The sequence below is a fragment of the Bison bison genome, unplaced genomic scaffold, assembly GCF_000754665.1.
Source record: "Bison bison bison isolate TAMUID 2011002044 unplaced genomic scaffold, Bison_UMD1.0 scf7180017864371, whole genome shotgun sequence".
Classification (NCBI taxonomy): Eukaryota; Metazoa; Chordata; class Mammalia; order Artiodactyla; family Bovidae; genus Bison; species Bison bison.
Window position 1 is genome coordinate 16066170 of NW_011494943.1, and position 18093 is coordinate 16084262.

Genomic DNA, 18093 nt, shown 5'->3' on the forward strand with positions numbered 1-18093 from the left:
CCAGTGCCTCCAGCCCTGAATTATGAGTTCATGGTCACGGCTGGGCCTTCCCCGTTCTGTTCACTGTGGGTATTCCCACCCACAACTCTAGCTGTTGGCACATCAGGGTGACAGATGTCATATGAACCCACACATTCCCATCACGACTGTGACATCCACTGGGACTCTGCCAGCTGCCAGGAGTCCTTGAGCTACACCCCTAGGTGCTGAGGGCCCTGATTGAAGCTAGAGAACTAGAGTAAAATCAAGAGGCTAGGAAAGTCACTTCTTAAAACTTATTTTAATATCCTCCCCACCCCCCAAATTGGGATAGGCCAAAACAGTCTGGCTGGGATAATTACAAATTAATACACATTTTTTTTTTGTCATTGTTTAAAGGAAATCAACATTGTGGCAATAAGGGATTATCCTTGGAAAAAGTGAAACCCATATTAACAAAATATGTCATGGAAGAACTCCACTTAGTGATTTCACTGGCTACTTACAAGTCTAGAAAAGGTCACCATTCTGCCTGCCCCTGGGGCTTATCCATGCATTGGAAAGAGGCCGTGCCCAGACTCAACCAAGCCCAGGCAGTTCCAGCCAAGCCCTAGGCCCAATAAGAGCACGAAGAGAGGGCACCCCTTCTTCAGGATGAGGGCAGAAAAGACAGATCACCAAATACAGTCCTACACCTTGGCTCACAAGAACCTGGGGGAAAGGAGGCAGGAAATTAGAGGGAAGGCTTAAAGATGCAGCATCCCTTCAACATGAAGAAAGTTAGAAATTAAACAAAACACAACTCTTCAAGATCACTGAATGAGAGAGAAGAAAAGAGGAATAGAACTTATTGTCTTGAGTAAGTTTAAACATGGTCTCAACTTCATTCATCTCTTCACCTATGTAGACACCATCCTTACAGTGTTGTGCTCAACCTTTGAGACTCCATGGGTACTCTGCTTAGCAGCTTGAAAGTAACGGTTAAAGAAGAAAAAGATACTATACACACATGTGCGTAAATATATATATTGCAGTAAGATTGCTTTGGAAAGCTGGGGGGGCAATAAGCACTCAGGAGCTGACTTCCTTCCCTTCAGAGTTCCACAGGACAACACCTGCCCATGAACCTCTCTCTAATCTGAACACTCCATCCTCCCTTAACATAGCCTGACACTGGGGAGGGGCAGGTCCATAAAGGGCCTGGAGAATGTGTCACTACTGGTACTCTTCACATGTCAAAGAAATACTGGTTGTGAGTCATTTGAGCGCTCTCTACCCTTCCTGACTGCCGCCACCGCCGCCCCCAGCCTGCCCCTTGCCCAGGCAACTCGCATGCCTGAGTGCTGCATCTTTAAATATTTCTGGCTGAGCCCTCTTGCCACATATGTCAGTAACATTCCAAGCTGGCTACCACATGTTCAGACTCTGGCCTCCTTCCCCCTCTACTGTCGAGTGTTCTGCTGTTTCAAGGGCATGGTGGGGCCACGCAGCTCCCATTTCAGCTCTGTCTTCAGCTGATCATCCATCTCAGAAACAACCACATTAAAAAAAGAAAAAGTTCCAAAAGAATGTTCATATTTGAAATACCTATTTCCTTTGAGATTATTTTTTAACTTCACTCAATCAATCTATTAAAGTGAGTTAGACAAAGTGTGTGTGTGTGTGTGTGTGTGTGTGTGTGCATGCGCGCGCACACACACACACACCCCAGCACATACCCACATAATTCAGGTGGCTGGAGGTTGTTTCCTGTCAAAAGATCTAACAGAGGAAAGCTTATGTGCTGATCAAGTTTTACAGTAACTGTTAACGAGAAACGCACACCGTTCAGCAAGTGCACGGGGTCTGAGGGTGGGAAGCCCTGCCCCCTGGAGCACTGGCTCCCCAGCCTGAGTTCTGCCTGCCCTTGGAACAGTTTCAATGGTTACTACATTCAGAGAATCCAAGAGGACTGCATGGACAGATGAACCTTTATTTAAAAAAATAGCACTTCAAATAAATTAAAAGGGACAACCGTCAAGTGTTCAAATTGTGAAGAAATAGTTGAAAACCTAGAGAGACTCCAAGCTGCAGAGTTCTAATCTCATTCTTTGTCCAATGGCAAAACCCCACACATCTCAGTACTCCCACTCAATTTTTTCCCTACTGAGATGAAGGAAGCAATTGCAAATAGGAGACCAGACGGAGGAGAAAGCTGCATCTGATTGGAATGAACATTGCCACGTACTTGCTAATACGGGTTTCACTTTATGACCAAATGTATTCTTTCAAAAATAAAAAAGGGGGGGAGGGAAGCTGCATGTTTTTAAAAATTGAAATTATTTAGGGATAAAACACTAACTCTAGTGCCTTTAACGGGCAATAGCAACTTTTTTCCTCCGAAGTCAAACACCATCCCCAGCCGAGCCTTTGTGCTACAAGCTTTTCAGGAGATGTTACCTAAACTTTATTAAAAGAAAAGAACAAGTTTAAATATAGACACTGGACTAGCCCAGTCTGTATTTTCAAGTCCACATTCTTCATCTGAAGCACTGCATCAGGGACCCCCCTGAGTCTGCATGTTTTCAAGTTCACAGTACATGGAACCAGTTTTTCTTTTTAATTTTTTCCTCACTCAGAGCAGCCACACGCAGTGGCCGTTGACGCCGGAACCTTGGGCGGGGCCTTTTCCTACGAGGCCTGGCCAGAGCTGCCCGAGGTTTCTCCTCACTGAGAATCGATGCTGTCATGCTCTATGGATGGGAAAAAAGCAAGAAAATAAAAGCACCTGGTACAGGTTTCATGAGATCCATTTGGATTCGCTATGTTCCAAACCCGCTGCTGAACGCCATTTGTCCACTCTGTGTGTCGAACAGTCTGTGGCTGGGAGTGAGTCTCAATTCGAAGAACTGTTATTGGACGCCCCCGAGGTTGACGCAATAGCAGCTCCAGCAGGGCTACTCGTGGAGACCGACTTTCGGATGTGAGGAAGCAAGTAGGGGTCACAGGCCAGCTGCTGGACGTCGATGCGGTCCTCCTTTCGGTAGGCCAAGCATCGTCGAATAAACGCCTGAAAGGAAAGTTTCTTGAAGAAGCCTGAAGAGATAATCTTGGCACCCCAAGAGGGAACCCAGGAGGTTCTGTAGCAGCTGCCAGGGCCCAGAGCAAAAGTCTCCTGAAGAGAAGGGGCTTAGGGCCTTGCCTGGAAACCACTAGGCGGACCCAGAAAAGACGTGCCAGATGCAGCGCTGCTCTGTGGCCACCGACTCCTTCTCCAGCACAGGTGCCTGAGCCATTCCCGAGGGGGAACACGGCATGACCTCTACAGATCTCTGTCCCCAGAGCACAAAGACCAAAAGAAAAATCTCTCCCTGCCTTGGCTGGTATGCATGGGCACAGCCTAACTTCATAGTTCTGCATCTGGTCTCATGGGAACTTCCTGAGGAAGTGAAAACTGTAGTGACAAACCATCAGCATATGAAAGGTGGTGTGATGACACTAACACTGCCGTGTGTCACATGCTGGCAAGTGCTCTCTCGGTGTATCTTATTCTCCCTTGAAAAGTCGTTAAGCAAATGATCAGGCACACATCTAAGTGAAGGAGCATCTGACCAGGACTTGTCTCCCCAAGAGTTCTGCAAACATACAGGCTTACTGTGAGTGGGGTTTGATTTGGATTCCTAATTTACTACTAACAGGGACGTTTCCTTTGTGCTGGGTATGAAGAGCTACGTAGCCTCAGTTTCTACAATTATTTTTAATTTTATGTTTATTTATGGTTATACTTGGTCTTCATTGCTGTGCAAGGGCTTTCTTTAGTTGCAGCGAGCAGGGACTACTCTCTAGTCGCGGTGCACGGGCTTCTTCTCAGGGCAGAGGCTTCCCTTGTTGCAGAGCACAGGCTCTAGGTGCATGAGCTCAGTAGTTGTGACACAGGCTTAGCTGCCCCACAGCATGTAGGATCTTCCCAGACCAGGGATTGAACCTGTGTCCCCTGCATTGGCAGAGGCCCTTACATACATTATCTGTCTTCTCCTATTTTTTAACCAGATAGCTCTATTTAATAAAACCTTAAATATAATTATTTAAACAGCTGAATCAGTTTTTTTATTTCTAAAATAGTATCATTCAAAGTCTGTACTTTGCATTAGGGTGATAATGATGCCTGGATGGAGGTCCATTGATTGTAGAGATGCACCATTCTGGTGCAGGTTGCTGACATTCTGGTGGAGGAGGCTGTGGGCTGGGGGAGTGTGCCAGGGCAAGGGGAGAAGGGTTGCAGCAGCAGGGAGTATATGGAAATGTTTACTTTCCACTCAGTTTTGCTGTGAGTCTAAAACTGTTCTAAAAAGTAAAGTCTACTTTAATATATCTAAAAACATAAAATGAACTACGGATTTTTTGTTTTTCCATGTTTAATTGATACAATTCCTGGTTTTTCAAAAACAAAGACATCTATAGGCAGTTGCTTTATTAAAGCATTTGGAAGATAACAAATTCATAGAAATGAACATAGTGGTCCTTGACCTTTAAAAATGAAGCTTCTTTAGTGAGGTATCTGGAGCTCGACAGTTTTCTTGGCTTGGATACCAACTCAAATACACACCTTTTGCCTTGAATCTTCCCTCTACACAGCTCCCAGGGTAGGCTTTTGAAAGAGCAATCAGATTACATGGCTGGCTGGACAAAAACCTTCAACTGCCTCCCATAAGCTTAAGTCCATCCTGCTGCCTCTCTCCGCTCTCCTCTGCTCTGCCTGCTCTGGGGACTGGCTAAGCTCACACTCACATCTGAGCTTCATTCTCTTCTCTCTGTTCAGAATATTCTCCCAAGTCTACACATGGCTCCCACCTTCACATCCGTCAAGATTGTTGAAAAAAGTCACTTCATCATCTAGACCTTCTCTACCATGACATCAAAAAAGGAGGTTCCCACCTCTCCCTTTCCGTTAGTCTGATTTCTTCTCTATAATATTTATCACTATCTGAAAGGTATTCATTTTTAGTCACCATTTATCTCACCTAGTAAAACATACACGTTATGAGGACAGAAACCTTGTCTATGTAGTTCATCGCTGTACAGTCATAGCTCTCTCCACTACCCAGAACAGTGTCTAGTACTTCCACCTGTGCTTAGTCGCTCAGTCATGTCCAACTCTTTGTGACCCCATGGACTGTGGCCCGCCAAGCTCCTCTGTCCATGGAATTTTCCAGGCAAGAATACTAGAAGGGGTTACCATTTCCTACTCCAGGGAATCTTTCCCACTCAGGGACTGAACCCACGTCTCCCTCTTCTCCTGCACTGGCAGGCAGATTCTTTACCATTGTGCCACCTGGGAAGTTGTCTAATACTAGGTACCTAATAAATATTTGTTGTGGGAAGAGACGGGGAGAAGAAGATAGAGGTTGGAGAAATCACCCAAAGAAATAATAGAGAAGGCAAAGTAGACATTTCTGTTGGCCAATGGGTTAAGACTTACCTTTGCTTCAGGTGTTACTACTGGCTTTGGCGGGAACTGCACTTCAGTAGCTTTGAGGATAGTATTTTCTTGTAGAATGTCTTGCTGGGACTGATTATGGCCAAAAGGCTATCAAATAAAAAAACAAACAAAGGTAGACCTCTGGTTAAAATTAAAGAAAACACAATTCAAAAGCAAAGAGATGGGAAAGGTAAACATATATTTCCACAAGAATTGCTGGAAGGAACTTTAGGGATGATCTCCTCTAATTCTCTCATTTTATAGATAAAGGATGGAAAGGCGTGGATTTGAAGTAACTTGCTTTTGAAGTAATTTCCTCAAGTTCCAACATTTAGGTTAATGTAGAGCTGGGACCAGAAGCAGCATTTGCTATAGCACAGTGCCTTTGCTTACAGCAAAGATAAGGAAGATTCAGAACACGAACCAGCAACCTCTTTTGCCCGAAGTGGTAATATGTATGTGTGCCACAGATGGACCCAAGACGCAGATAAAAAGGTAGGAAGGAAGTGAAAGAGGAGAGGGATCAGGACATAGTTGGGGGGCGGGAGAGCTGGGGCTACTAAGTGAGTGGCTTCATCTGTGCCACAAATCGCTATTTTCTGATAAACTCCTAAGAAAGAAGTTCACACCTGGTGTCCTCTATAGTGTTTCTACTGAGATTGCTGTTCTTGTTAGATAACCTCAGCCACCATTACTGCAGCACTTCTATAATACCAGAGTATAAATAATAATTAACCCCATTAGTTCTGAATAGTTTCTGAATGTTAGATAGGTACGATAAAGAAACAAAGACCAAAGCGAAGGTAAAGACTAGGCTGAAATCTGAATTAACAGTTTGGTCTGGGGATTGTAATCAAAGTATTAGGAATCTAAGTGAGTTGCAGAACTCCCAAATAGTTTATACCCACAGCCCAGTGGGGAACGTTGAAACATACAAATGTACTGGTAGCAGAAACAGGAGTATAAATATACAATGGATCCCAGTATATACATTTACAAGATATTATGCTCACAAGGAAAACATAAATGTGAAAATTCATTATGTGTAGTTAATACCTAGCTTTTCACTTATTCAAATAATATATTACCTTTATTAGAAGTAACAAAAAATAAGTACTTTCTGGCACCAGTATAGAAATACGAAGCGTACTTTATGCTAATGGGGTGGCTGGGAGTAAGAAGCCTTGCAGGTATTTCAAGTTTCAGTTCTCACGACCCTCAAGAATGGATCTTGGGAAGATTGTGTGTGTGTGTGTGTGTGTATATACAATACTTATTTATTTGGCTGCATTGGGCCTCTCTACTCATGGCATATGGGCTCTCTCGTTGTGGAGCATGGGCTCTCTAGATCTAACTGTGAATGGCGAAAAAAGGATGTCTTCAACAGCCCAGCAGAATTCATTAGATGCCCTGGAACTGGAAATTTCTGCTTCTACGCATAAAGCTTCTATAATTAAGTCTGTATTTTCTTCGAGCCACAGCTTTCGGGATTCCATTCTGTATGACCCAATGATTAGTCCAAGGGAAGAATGCACACAGCGCCACTGTGACATGCACCCCCGAGACAGACGCCACCACATCCCGCCGTCCTCATTACCTTCCTTCCGTAAAGACACTGGTAGAAGATCACACCCACTGACCAGACGTCAACTTTATTTGAGATCTTTGGTGGTTCTTTCCCAACCACAAAACACTCTGGCGGTAAATACCTGGACAAAAGGGAAATAAAAATTCTTAGAAAAGCAACTGTATAAATCTAAGACATGTACAAAAAGGCAAACTAAGGACTTTGATGAAAATTAAAATATCTGAATCTTAACATCTGAAAGCCAACTTAGATCCAGCTGATAAAGACACTCTATGTTAAGGAGGTGGTCATGTCCTATTTCTTATTTACTGAGAGAGGTAAATATTCTCCCTCGTTCCTACTTTACCCACGCCAGCATTCTTTTCCAGGCCTGCGCCTAGTGTAAAATGTCATTCAGCAAGTGTTTGAAAGAAGGGGGGGAACACAGAAGTGCATTTCCTTTTATGATAGCTGTAGCAACAAACATTAAAATACAAGTGGTGTGATTTCCTTTCATGCTGACAGAAGAAGAAACAGTCTCTAAAATAAATAACTCTTAAAAACCCAAATGAATTCAGGAGCCAGTATAAATCTCTGAGGGGAGTGGCTATTAAGTGTCTTCTTAAGGTAGCCTCTTCTGGAAATCTAGACTGACTACAATTATAATCAATGGTAACATTAAAGTTCAAATTATGAAGGTACATTTTATATTTCCTACTTTAAGGATGATCAGGGGCTTATGGAAGACTAACAAATAGTGCCTAAAAGCCAAATAAACTTCTAGCTGTTGGCCCAACTCAATCCTCATCTGAATTCCTTCCCTCCCCACCCAACTCCTGACCTCTAAAAAGACTAACTGGACAGCCAACCATACCAAATTGTATGGTGTGGAAGGTAAGTGCCTCTTAGCATTTAGGAAACCAAATAATATGCCTCTCCTCACTGCCTGGAGTCTTAGCCATGGCACAGCTGGAAGGCAGAATTCTAAAGATAACAGATAGACCTCTGCAGATTTCATGCTGGCAAAATCAATTTTGTGAAAAACTATTTTAAACCCTGCTGTGCTTCTGGTGTAAAAACCTAAATGTATAGCTGAAAGGGGATCATAAGAGTTGAGAGGCAGAAAATGTTCAGATGATGGGCTTTTTTTTTTTTAAGAAGTTTAGTTTTACGCTATTTCTTTTAATAGTCATTTTAAAATTATTAAGACCATTGACCTAGATTATTATTTCACAATGAAAGTGTCTAGCCAAAACACACACTGAAAAATGAAAATATAGACAGAAAACTCACAAGGGGAGCATGGGGAAAGAAACGTAAAGAAATAAAAATATAGATCAAAGAATCTATAAAAAGAATAGCTCATCCAAATGCCACTAAAACCTCCCTGAATCCCAGGTTTTCATGGCTCTTAATTCTTTAATATACATAATTTAAATATGAGTTTGGATAAATAAAATCTTGATTCTAAAATGATCTTTTAATGTACTTATAACTTTTTTGTGGAAATGGTGGGGAAGAAGTAAGTTCTTGTTTGTGGTGAGGAAAAACGGAGGTTGCTGGACTTATCCAAATGCAAAGTAATACTGTGGTCAAATAATGAGAATACAGAAGACACTGTCCCTTAATAGTTTAAGTTCAGCATATCACTTTCTGGGTCTCAGTTTCCCCATCTATAAATGAAGAAATAGACTAGTTGTTCACCCACATAATAAGCATTCTAAGTCCCTATCAAGGACTTTGGGAAGGAGAATAGAAGATATTGCACTAAATTGTGTTTAAAAAACAAACATAATTGCATATGCCATCATGATAAAATCCTCGTGGAGAAAAATGATTCTCAAGGCCTACTCTACGGGTTACTTGTTTAAAAGTAGTGTTCCATGTAGAAGAATTCTGGAACAACCAAATGCTGCAAATGCTCACTTAAAATTTGTTAAGTCCTCACATTCTGTCTGTATCTTTCTGGGACATAATATGAGGATGACAGTGAGGACGGTGATTAGAAACACCAATATGGAGAATTTTTACTTTTTAAACCTTCACAGAAACTCAAACAATTTAATTTTCTCAGTAGCTTCCTTTCTACCTTACTCTTACCATGAAAAAAAAAAGTCTTCAAATATAAAGTAGAAAAACATCATAAAATGAACCCCCAAGTAAACATCATCCAGCTTCAGTAACTGTCAACACGGCAATCTTTGTTCATGTACACCCCTCTTAATCTCCCCCAGATTCCTTTGAAGCAAATCCCAAACATTACATACTTTTATGTAAATGCCAAACTACTAAATTTTATAGCTTAGTAAATACAGCAACAGGAAGCAATGAGATAACTAATTTTAATGTGAAAAATCTTCACCTTTAAGAAAGAACAAGCTATCAAATGAAAAAGCTCAAATCCAAGTTCTGGTGAATTTATAAAACAGAGGTATAGACCTGCTTCCAGAATTTCCAACAGCAGATATTTTTGTATCATTTACTGACAGGAACCCACAAAAACCACCAAGTGAATAAACACTGTAAGTGTAGCTTCTATTTTAAACCTAGAATCTCAAAGTTTTAATTTAGGGACCAATTTTCACTATAGGTACCATCTCCACAAACAATAAGGAACAAGGGAAAGCTGAAATTGTATGTACACGGTGCTTTTAGCAGGACATGATCAATTCTTCAATGTGGTGGGGGTGATAACAGGGCTGATGTCCCCCTCTTCTCTGTCTGCTTCCCATCAACACCCTCATTCCCAGACAGTCACTAACTGGCTAAGGGCCAGGGTCCTCCAGTCTCAAACATCAGTGATCTGGCCAATTGACCTTGGGATTTAACTGCACGCATTTCCCCTCCCTTAATGCTACAGGAGGCTTCTCCATGTTCAGAATCAAACATTCCAATGTGTGGCTTTGTGTTACCACCTCAGAAGTGAAAAGGAAGCTCTGTTAACACCTTTACAATCACAAAGTCAAATGCCTGAGCTGCAGGTATCTTTTATGGTGCTCACTGTCAAAAGGAGTATGAGACAGAGTAAGACAGGGCACAGAACAGGCAGGCAGAGCCAGCTGGGCAGAGTGGTCGGGGGTGGACAAGTGACGACAGATGGGAAGAAATGCGGCTCAAAACCTTTTGGAACATGGCTGCCAGAAATGGATACAATTCTTGGCAAATTATGCTCACTTTTTCCTGTTTAGATTTCAAGGAATGCTGTGCTTATTTTACATCCTAATCTTCGTAACTCCTGGGTTCTTCAGTCCACCATCTTCAGGCAACTATAGAAAAAACTTCCTCATCCCATCAACTCAGGAAGAGAGAGACCTGCATTTGAAATTCTGAAAGGAAGTGAGGGCCATTCTTTACATACACATAAGTAATCTCATTCTCTATGTACACAGTAGGGCCTGACCTACGGAGCAAACACACAACTCAAAACGCCTGGTCATGCATAATCCCTCTCTCAATGGTTTTTAAGAATAAAAAGAAAAATTAAGACAAATTCATGTAAATACAAAGAGCCAAACTGCTGACAAGACAGCAAATATTTGGAGAGGAAAGTCTACTATGACATACAGCATTTCTGCCTAAGCAGACAGAATATAGTCTAATGAACAATCACCAACACCTCAGCATAGCACAGTCGCATCTCCAGCCAACTGGACAGACCTCTCAGATACCTACCAGTAAGTACCAGCACCTTGTGATGTTAGCTCCATGCCATCCACTGAATTGTAGCTATCATCATCCATTATCTTGGAAAGACCAAAATCTGTGATTTTTATCTCTCCACACGCTGTACCATTTACTAAAAGAATATTACCTAAAAAGATAAAAATCTTCATGAATAAAAGAGAACTTACTAGGAAAAGCCAAGGTAGTAATAACAGACAAGAAGAGGACAACTGGACTCCAACTCTTACACATAATAGCAAACATTTAAATCTCTGGAATAAAACAATCTGGATTCTGGATGCTAGAGGAGAGTCGTAAGTGTCTGGCTGCAAATTTCTCTTTTCCAAGAATCACCTGCTTAATGTGCCAAAATCAGCACTATGAGCAGTGGAAAAAAATAATTAACTAGCCAAAGTAAAATATCATTTGTATGGTTGGTCAAAAATAGTGGGAAACTTTCATCTGAGCTTTCAGTACGGATCTCTAAACCACCCTGTTTGGACCAGTAGTTTGGGGAGGGTGGTGTGGAATCAAAGGAAACATACAGGGGAATCTAAGTTAGTACCACAGCGCCACCTACAGCTCCCGGGCTGGAAAATGTAACGGATTCGGTAATAGAAAACCCAATCACACAGTAGCCATCTTTTAAAAAATCACTTCCTTGTAATGAATTTTTTAGTTATTTATTTAGTCATTAAAGGGGCTTCCCTTGTGACTTAGCTGGTAAAGAATCTGCCTGCAATAAGGGAGACCTGCATTCGATTCCTGAGTTGGGAAGATGCCCTGGAGAAGGGAAAGGCTACCCACTCCTGAAGAATTCCATGGACTGTATGGTCCATGGGGTCGCAAAGAGTCAGACACAACTGAGCAACTTTCACTTTAGTCATTAAAGAATAGTGAGATTTAATATGTAGCTATCAGAAGAGGATGGCAAAGTTAACTGTCCCCACCAGGAGGTAAAGGGGACTCTTCCCAACACCTAAGCTCAGCTGGATAGAGCCGTCTAAAGAGCACACAGGCAGACTTCTAAGCAACAGCTGAGGATGACAACAGACAGAAGTCAAATTGCTCTCTCCCCTGCCAACAACTATCAAAGTTAGATAGTAACCATACAAAAAGATGGAAAACTCTGCTCAGAATTTAATGAAATGGGGGGCATATATGGAAAAGAATTTGCTAATGTGAGGGCACTTATCAAAGAGACTTGGGGTAGAAGGATTGCTGTATAGGGTGAGTAATGGGAAAAAACAAAACCAAGCTTGCCAGAGCAGTTCTTTCTTAATTGGACTGACATCATGAACTGCCCTGGCTCTAAGGACAAGGGCATTGTTTCTGCAGAGCGCTGAATACGACCCAACCTCCTAAACCCCATGCTGTGTGGCCAGGACTCTCTTATTCCCACACCTACCCAGACAATTTGGAGTCAGATTTTATTAGGCCTTTTTGGCCCCCACCAAACCCCGTAACTTTATAAAATTGAAAGTTACTTATAAGATCAAAGAAATACCACCAATACTGTCTCCTAAAAATTAGACATACCTGGTTTGAGGTCATAGTGTATGATAGGAGGTTTTATTTCATTTAAGTACTTTAAAGCATTCACAATCTGCATGATAATGGATCGGGCTTCTTTCTCCGACATTAATTTGTGCTGTTTCAGGTAGAAGTCCAGATCATTTCCCTCACAGTATTCTAGTACTGTACAAAACCTAAAGACAAATAAACCAACACTTGATCGTGGGATAAAAGCAAGCAAATTAAGTCTAACTAAACAAGCCCCAGTGAAACCATCAGGTACTTCAGGGGTCCCCAACCTCTGGGATCTAATGCTGATGATCTGAGGTGGAGCTGCTGTGATAACAATAGAAATAAAGTGCATAATAAATGTAGTGAGCTTGAATCATCCCGAAGTCACCCCTGACCCCCTGCCCCGTCTGTGGAAAAACTGTCTTCCACATATATGATCGGTCCCTGGTGCCAAAAAGGTTGGGGACTGCTAAGGTAGATAGATAGCTTCTCACTTCCTTCTTTGCTCTTTAAAATACTCTTCTATTCTTTATTCAGTAGTAGCAGTTTACAGGAAGTAAATTGACAACTCTCTTAGTGAAGAGTGTCTGCACCCTTCACGTTGGAACCTGCTCTGCTAAAGTTCACCCAGGGCACACCGCTTCTTGAATCAGACTTTAGGAATACTGACAGGAACTGTCATGTATGTAAGCTAGACACTTAGTCTACTATCCACAGGATGCTCCATTTCTAAACAAGTACATCATGATCAAATACACAATCCTCACTGCAGACATTTTATATGACCCTGGGTGCTGACAGTAAGGAAGAATCTGGGGTCTGCCAGGTCCCCATGGCTGACTACACACTACTGCTCCTAGCAGACTGCACGTACTATGATTTTTCTTTGTTAAATACACAAGGGATAAAAGAGCTTTTTAAAGGACAGTATCTGTAGTTCTAACAAATGTATCATTATATAGTATGAGTTTTTTCTTTCACTTATACCAGTATGTCACACAGATCTAAAACTACACAGCATTCAGGATATGTAGGGTCATGTGTCTGTCTTCCAAGGCAGTCATAAACTGAAGTAAGGCTTCCTGAGAGATGAATACCTTTTAAACTATTTTAAAAGCAGAGATATTACTTTGCCAACAAAGGTCCATCTAGTCAAGGCTATGGTTTTTCCAGTGGTCATGTATGGATGTGAGAGTTGGACTGTGATGAAAGCTGAGTGCCAAACAATTGATACTTTTGAACTGTGGTGTTGGAGAAGACTCTTGAGAGTTCCTTGGACTTCAAGGAGATCCAACCAGTCCATCCTAAAGGAGATCGGTCCTGGGTGTCCATTGGAAGGACTGATGCTGAAGCTGAAACTCCAATACTTTGGCCACTTCATGTGAAGAGTTGACTCATTGGTAAAGACCTTGATGCTGGGAGGGATTGGGGGCAGGTGGAGAAGGGGACGACAGAGGATGAGATGGCTGGATGGCATCACCAACTCGATGGACATGAGTTTGAGTGAACTCCGGGAGTTGGTGATGGACAGGGAGGCCTGGTGTGCTGCGATTCACCGGGGTTGCAGAGTCAGACACAACTGAGCCAGCGACTGAACTGAACTGAAGCTGTAACAATGTGGCTAAATCACTCAGGGTCTTGCTGGCAAATAAAAATTACTGAAGTATTTAGAACAGAGAGGCTTTAATTCAGAGAACTAATCACACAGATGATAGAAGAGCTAAGAAGACAAAGTGGCCAGTGAGCACCCTAGAAATCATCTAGAGCAGGAAGTCATTAGCACCTTAAGGCCAGAGGGTGGAGATGGCACAGTCAGAACCAGGGTCACCAAGGGAACCTGGAACCATGGGGGGAGGAGTCTCCACCCACCACCACCTCTGTCTCCCCACTGAATGAATCCCACTGAACAGCAACTGACAAAGGAGCCTGGTGAACACAGCCTACAAGGGCCAACACATCTAAGATGGAACACACGCAGGACTCACACTCAGGGCCTATGGAATACTGAAGACCTTCAAGAAGCAAAACAACAAAATGTGGACACACACAGTCCCAAGGGACACCCCCAAACTGACCAACAGCTCATGCTTCTTACAAAACATAGCATGTCCCAACATGCTAGCATTCTATTTGAGAAAATAGGCCTAAAATGTATCAATTTCTCTGATCTGATGTGCTGAAATCTGAGGCATAGAGTCTCAGGCTTAGTGAATTTATTTTGGACCCAATGCAAGCTGAAAATAAAATCTCATTTTTAATACTCAACTCTCAGAAAACTTTCTAAAACAATGGTTTGAATTATTTTGGGGAAAAATTCACCATACACACAACAGGAAGAACAAAGTAAACAACCCAAGAGTAGTGTAAAATCAACTCAATTTCTCAGATTAGTTAAAAGTGTGTATACAATTCAAAACAGCAGATAATCCAAGTCATTGTATTTATTTTTGAAATGATTTTTGTTGCTTATATTTGGGGGGTATGAGTGTCCTTCCTAGTATTCAAGGAACTGGTTGAAAGCAAAACAATAAAGCTACCCTGTGGAAATCTGCTTTTTAATTCGCTGTTTTTCTGAACCCCACTCCACACCACACACAGCACTGTGCTGACTGCACTTGACTGGAAAGGGGAAATCCCTGAGTGGATGCTTCCAAAGGGAATTATGGTCTCCCTTTGGGGCCATTTCTAAATCTGGATGGGCTCTCTCGCACAGCAAGCTCTGAGACAGCCGCCATCTGGAAGAGGCCGAACACCCTGGGAGGCGGAAGGAAACCCCTGCGGGCCAGGCCTAAGCATGCTTTCCTGATTCAGTTCAGACTCCAACAGAGATGTTTCCAAATGCTGAACTATTTCTAAACTCCGGATAAACCAAGAGATGGAGAGCTTACCTATACAAGTAATGAAATACAACAATGCCTACGATTATTAAAGATCTCAGACAAGTCATGAACTTCTCTGGTCCTCAACTCTCCACCTACAAAGTGAGAAGGCTGGACTGAAATCTCTATAAGCCTCTGAACCAACCTATACTTTCAGATGTAGCATCAGACTCTGCCACATTTCATTCTAATTCTATGATGAAATCATACTGCTAGAACTTCAAAAGGCCCATCAGTGTTCATCAGCCTCACTTGACTGTTGCTTGTCTGTGGTATGCCAGCACCAGTTTGTACCAGTTTCTAAGAGCTGAGAGTTAAATTCTCAGAAATCTTGTGAGCTAGTTTTTAAGTCACTCGTAGGATAAATGGATAAACAAAAGGTAGTATTTCCATACAGTAGAATATATTTAGTCATAAAACAGAATGAAGTACTGATAAATGACACAAGAAGAACCTTAAAAGAACACCATGCTAAGTGCAAGAGGCCAGCCACAAAAGTTCACACACTACATGATCCATCTTATGAAAGTCCCTGAAGAGCTGATCTATAGACACAAAAAGCAGATAGGCGGTTGCTTACAGCAGGAGTGGAGTGGAGGAAAAGGGGGATGATAGAATAAGGTACAGGATTTCTTTCTGAGTGGAGAAAATGTTCTAAAACTGACTACAGTCATGGCCGCAATATACCTATGAATACTGTGTACTTTTAAATGAGTGAACCATATGGTATATAAACCTATCTCAATAAAGCTGCCCCCCCTTTTTAAAAAAACTGGACATGTTCAGAGTCTTATTTCACAGAAACTGGCAAACAGTACCCATCAGCCCTATGCCTCTCCCCTCCATGCTGGTTGTGAAACACTGACCAGCACACAACTGCACCCATCCTGTGGCCAAGAAATGTACATCTTGCTGGCCCCAATGTGAATTCAAATACAATCATTTGCCCATAAATACATTTGGCCCCCTCAGACAGTATTTTCTGGACCCAGCTTTAAATTCCATTCCATGAGTCATCAACACACTGCAAGAAAATAATATTTTCTGCTACGCTAGAAACGGCATAGTACTTACGAGTCAGTGTCCAGTGAAAAGTAATCATACAGCTTAACTATTCTGGGATGATCCAGTTCTTTGTGAATCCGGTATTCCCTACATGCATGCCTGTGAACCAAAGGGAGACATTCTGTATTCTGTTTAAAGGGAAACATTTAACATTTTGTACCCTGTCCTGTCTTTCAGAACTCTTCCAGGACCCTCCCAATTCATTCTCACACCCCCATTGCTCCCGCACATCCACTCCATTCAAGGCCATCTGGTCCTCTAGTCTTTTTCACCCCGTTTTCTCCACAGGTCTCTGCCAAGCTGTTGGGAAAACAGTAGGCACCAACTTTTATCCTTTGCAAGTTCATTCTGTGATAACCTTACCTCTTTTATATTGATACCCAAACAGCAGACGTTTAAAAATGATAAAGACAGCACTTTTTTCTTTTCTCTGAAGCTGATACTTTCCATCTACAAATGTTCATACCCTGGGGTTCCATCACAGGGATCAATTTGGTACGTAAACTCACTGAGTAAAAGGGCTGCTGGTAAGATAAGGCAATTACAATACATTGGATTTGTTCTTCAATCCTACTCTTTACAAAAAAGAATTTAAAGGACTATCAGCATTACTTTCTAAGAAAATGCTAATTTGATAAAAAGTTTGAAACTATGGGAACCTTAGTTTTCTTAGAATAAAAGACGTTTTTTCATACATGTCTTTTTTCTTTAGTAAGATAAGGAAGAAAAATGTACTATGTAATCTGACATATTCATATACTGAATTTTAAAGAATAAAACTTAGTTCTTACTTAAAAAGAGTAATAGTATATTATTATATATATATATATTTTAGGATATTATATTTTAAGTAACCTAGCACCATTTAGTTTGGGGCATTTTGTTTTAAGAGTCAAAAAAGGAAAACAGTGATGTTTTCTGAAATGTATTCCAGCATGTCAAAAATACACAGAAAGTACTCAATCGAAGAAAACTGAGGAACAACTAGGGGAAGAGGGAGGGGAAGAACAGGAATCTAAAAGTGATTGAATGTTCTTCCCCAAAGAAAACCTTGTTTGATTAGGTTTATTTTTTAAGTGGCCATTTTGGGCAGTTTTGCTTCTTCATACGCTTCATTTCATCAGCACTTTTTCTTTAATTTTAAAAGACTTTTTGGCTGCTCTGAGTCTTTGTTGCTGTGCATAGGCTTTGTCTAGCTGTGCTGAGTAGGGGCTACTCTCTAGTTTTGGGGCTTCTCTGGTTGCAGAGCATGGACTCTAGAACGTGGGTTTAGTAGTTTTGATGCACAGGCTTATTAGCTGCCCAGCAGCATGTGGAATCTTCTGGGACCAGGGATCAAACCCATGCCCCCTGCATTGGCAGGCAGATCCTTAACCACTGGACCACCAGGGAAGTCCTCATCAGTATCTTTATGTCTTTCTGAAAAGAAAAACTTGTCAGCACCGAGTCGGAGCAGCACCACGCTTCCAATGCAGGGTAAGCAGGTTTGATCCCTGGTGAGGAACTAAGATCCCACATGCCTCATAGCATGGACAAAAAAAAAATGTAATACCTCATTTCATTCGGTAAAATAAAGGTAGTACTATTTCTAAAAAAACAAGTTCAGAAACCTATGGTCTAAACAGATTACTGTTAAGTCATTTCTCATTCTCACACACTAGAAATCTATCGTTCTCCGCCCTTAATTTTAACTTTTCGATTTTGTGCATTTCAGAGTAGAGACCAATTTCTCCATGGAGGTATTAAAAAACTTAGGAAAATAAAGGAAGAAAAAATTATAAATTAAAGAAACTGTCACAAGTCCTTGCCAACTAAGGAAACTTTCTGTGTGTCATGAAAGGACCCCCTCCCAACATCACGCCGGGCTCTAAGGCCATTTGCTACAGTTCACCAGGCAGAGCAGAGGTTCTCCTTATATTCTTACATCCTTCATATGTTCAAATTTCAACTAAACA

The 18093-nt window shown here is 41.7% G+C and overlaps 1 protein-coding gene across 2 annotated transcripts in view; it reads right to left on the reverse strand.

Annotated features, from left to right (window-relative positions):
* Positions 1-265: 265 nt before the first annotated feature.
* TLK2 (tousled-like kinase 2) overlaps positions 266-18093 on the reverse strand; it is a 127337-nt gene continuing 109509 nt past the window's right edge. For both annotated transcript variants that reach the window (XM_010856463.1, XM_010856462.1), the window contains 6 exons: positions 16148-16237; positions 12207-12376; positions 10677-10815; positions 7035-7146; positions 5438-5545; positions 266-3028 (listed from right to left, as the gene is read on the reverse strand). In XM_010856463.1, coding sequence (XP_010854765.1) covers positions 2855-3028; positions 5438-5545; positions 7035-7146; positions 10677-10815; positions 12207-12376; positions 16148-16237 — 793 coding nt within the window. In that variant the 3' untranslated portion in view covers positions 266-2854. The remainder of the gene's footprint in view (positions 3029-5437; positions 5546-7034; positions 7147-10676; positions 10816-12206; positions 12377-16147; positions 16238-18093) is intronic.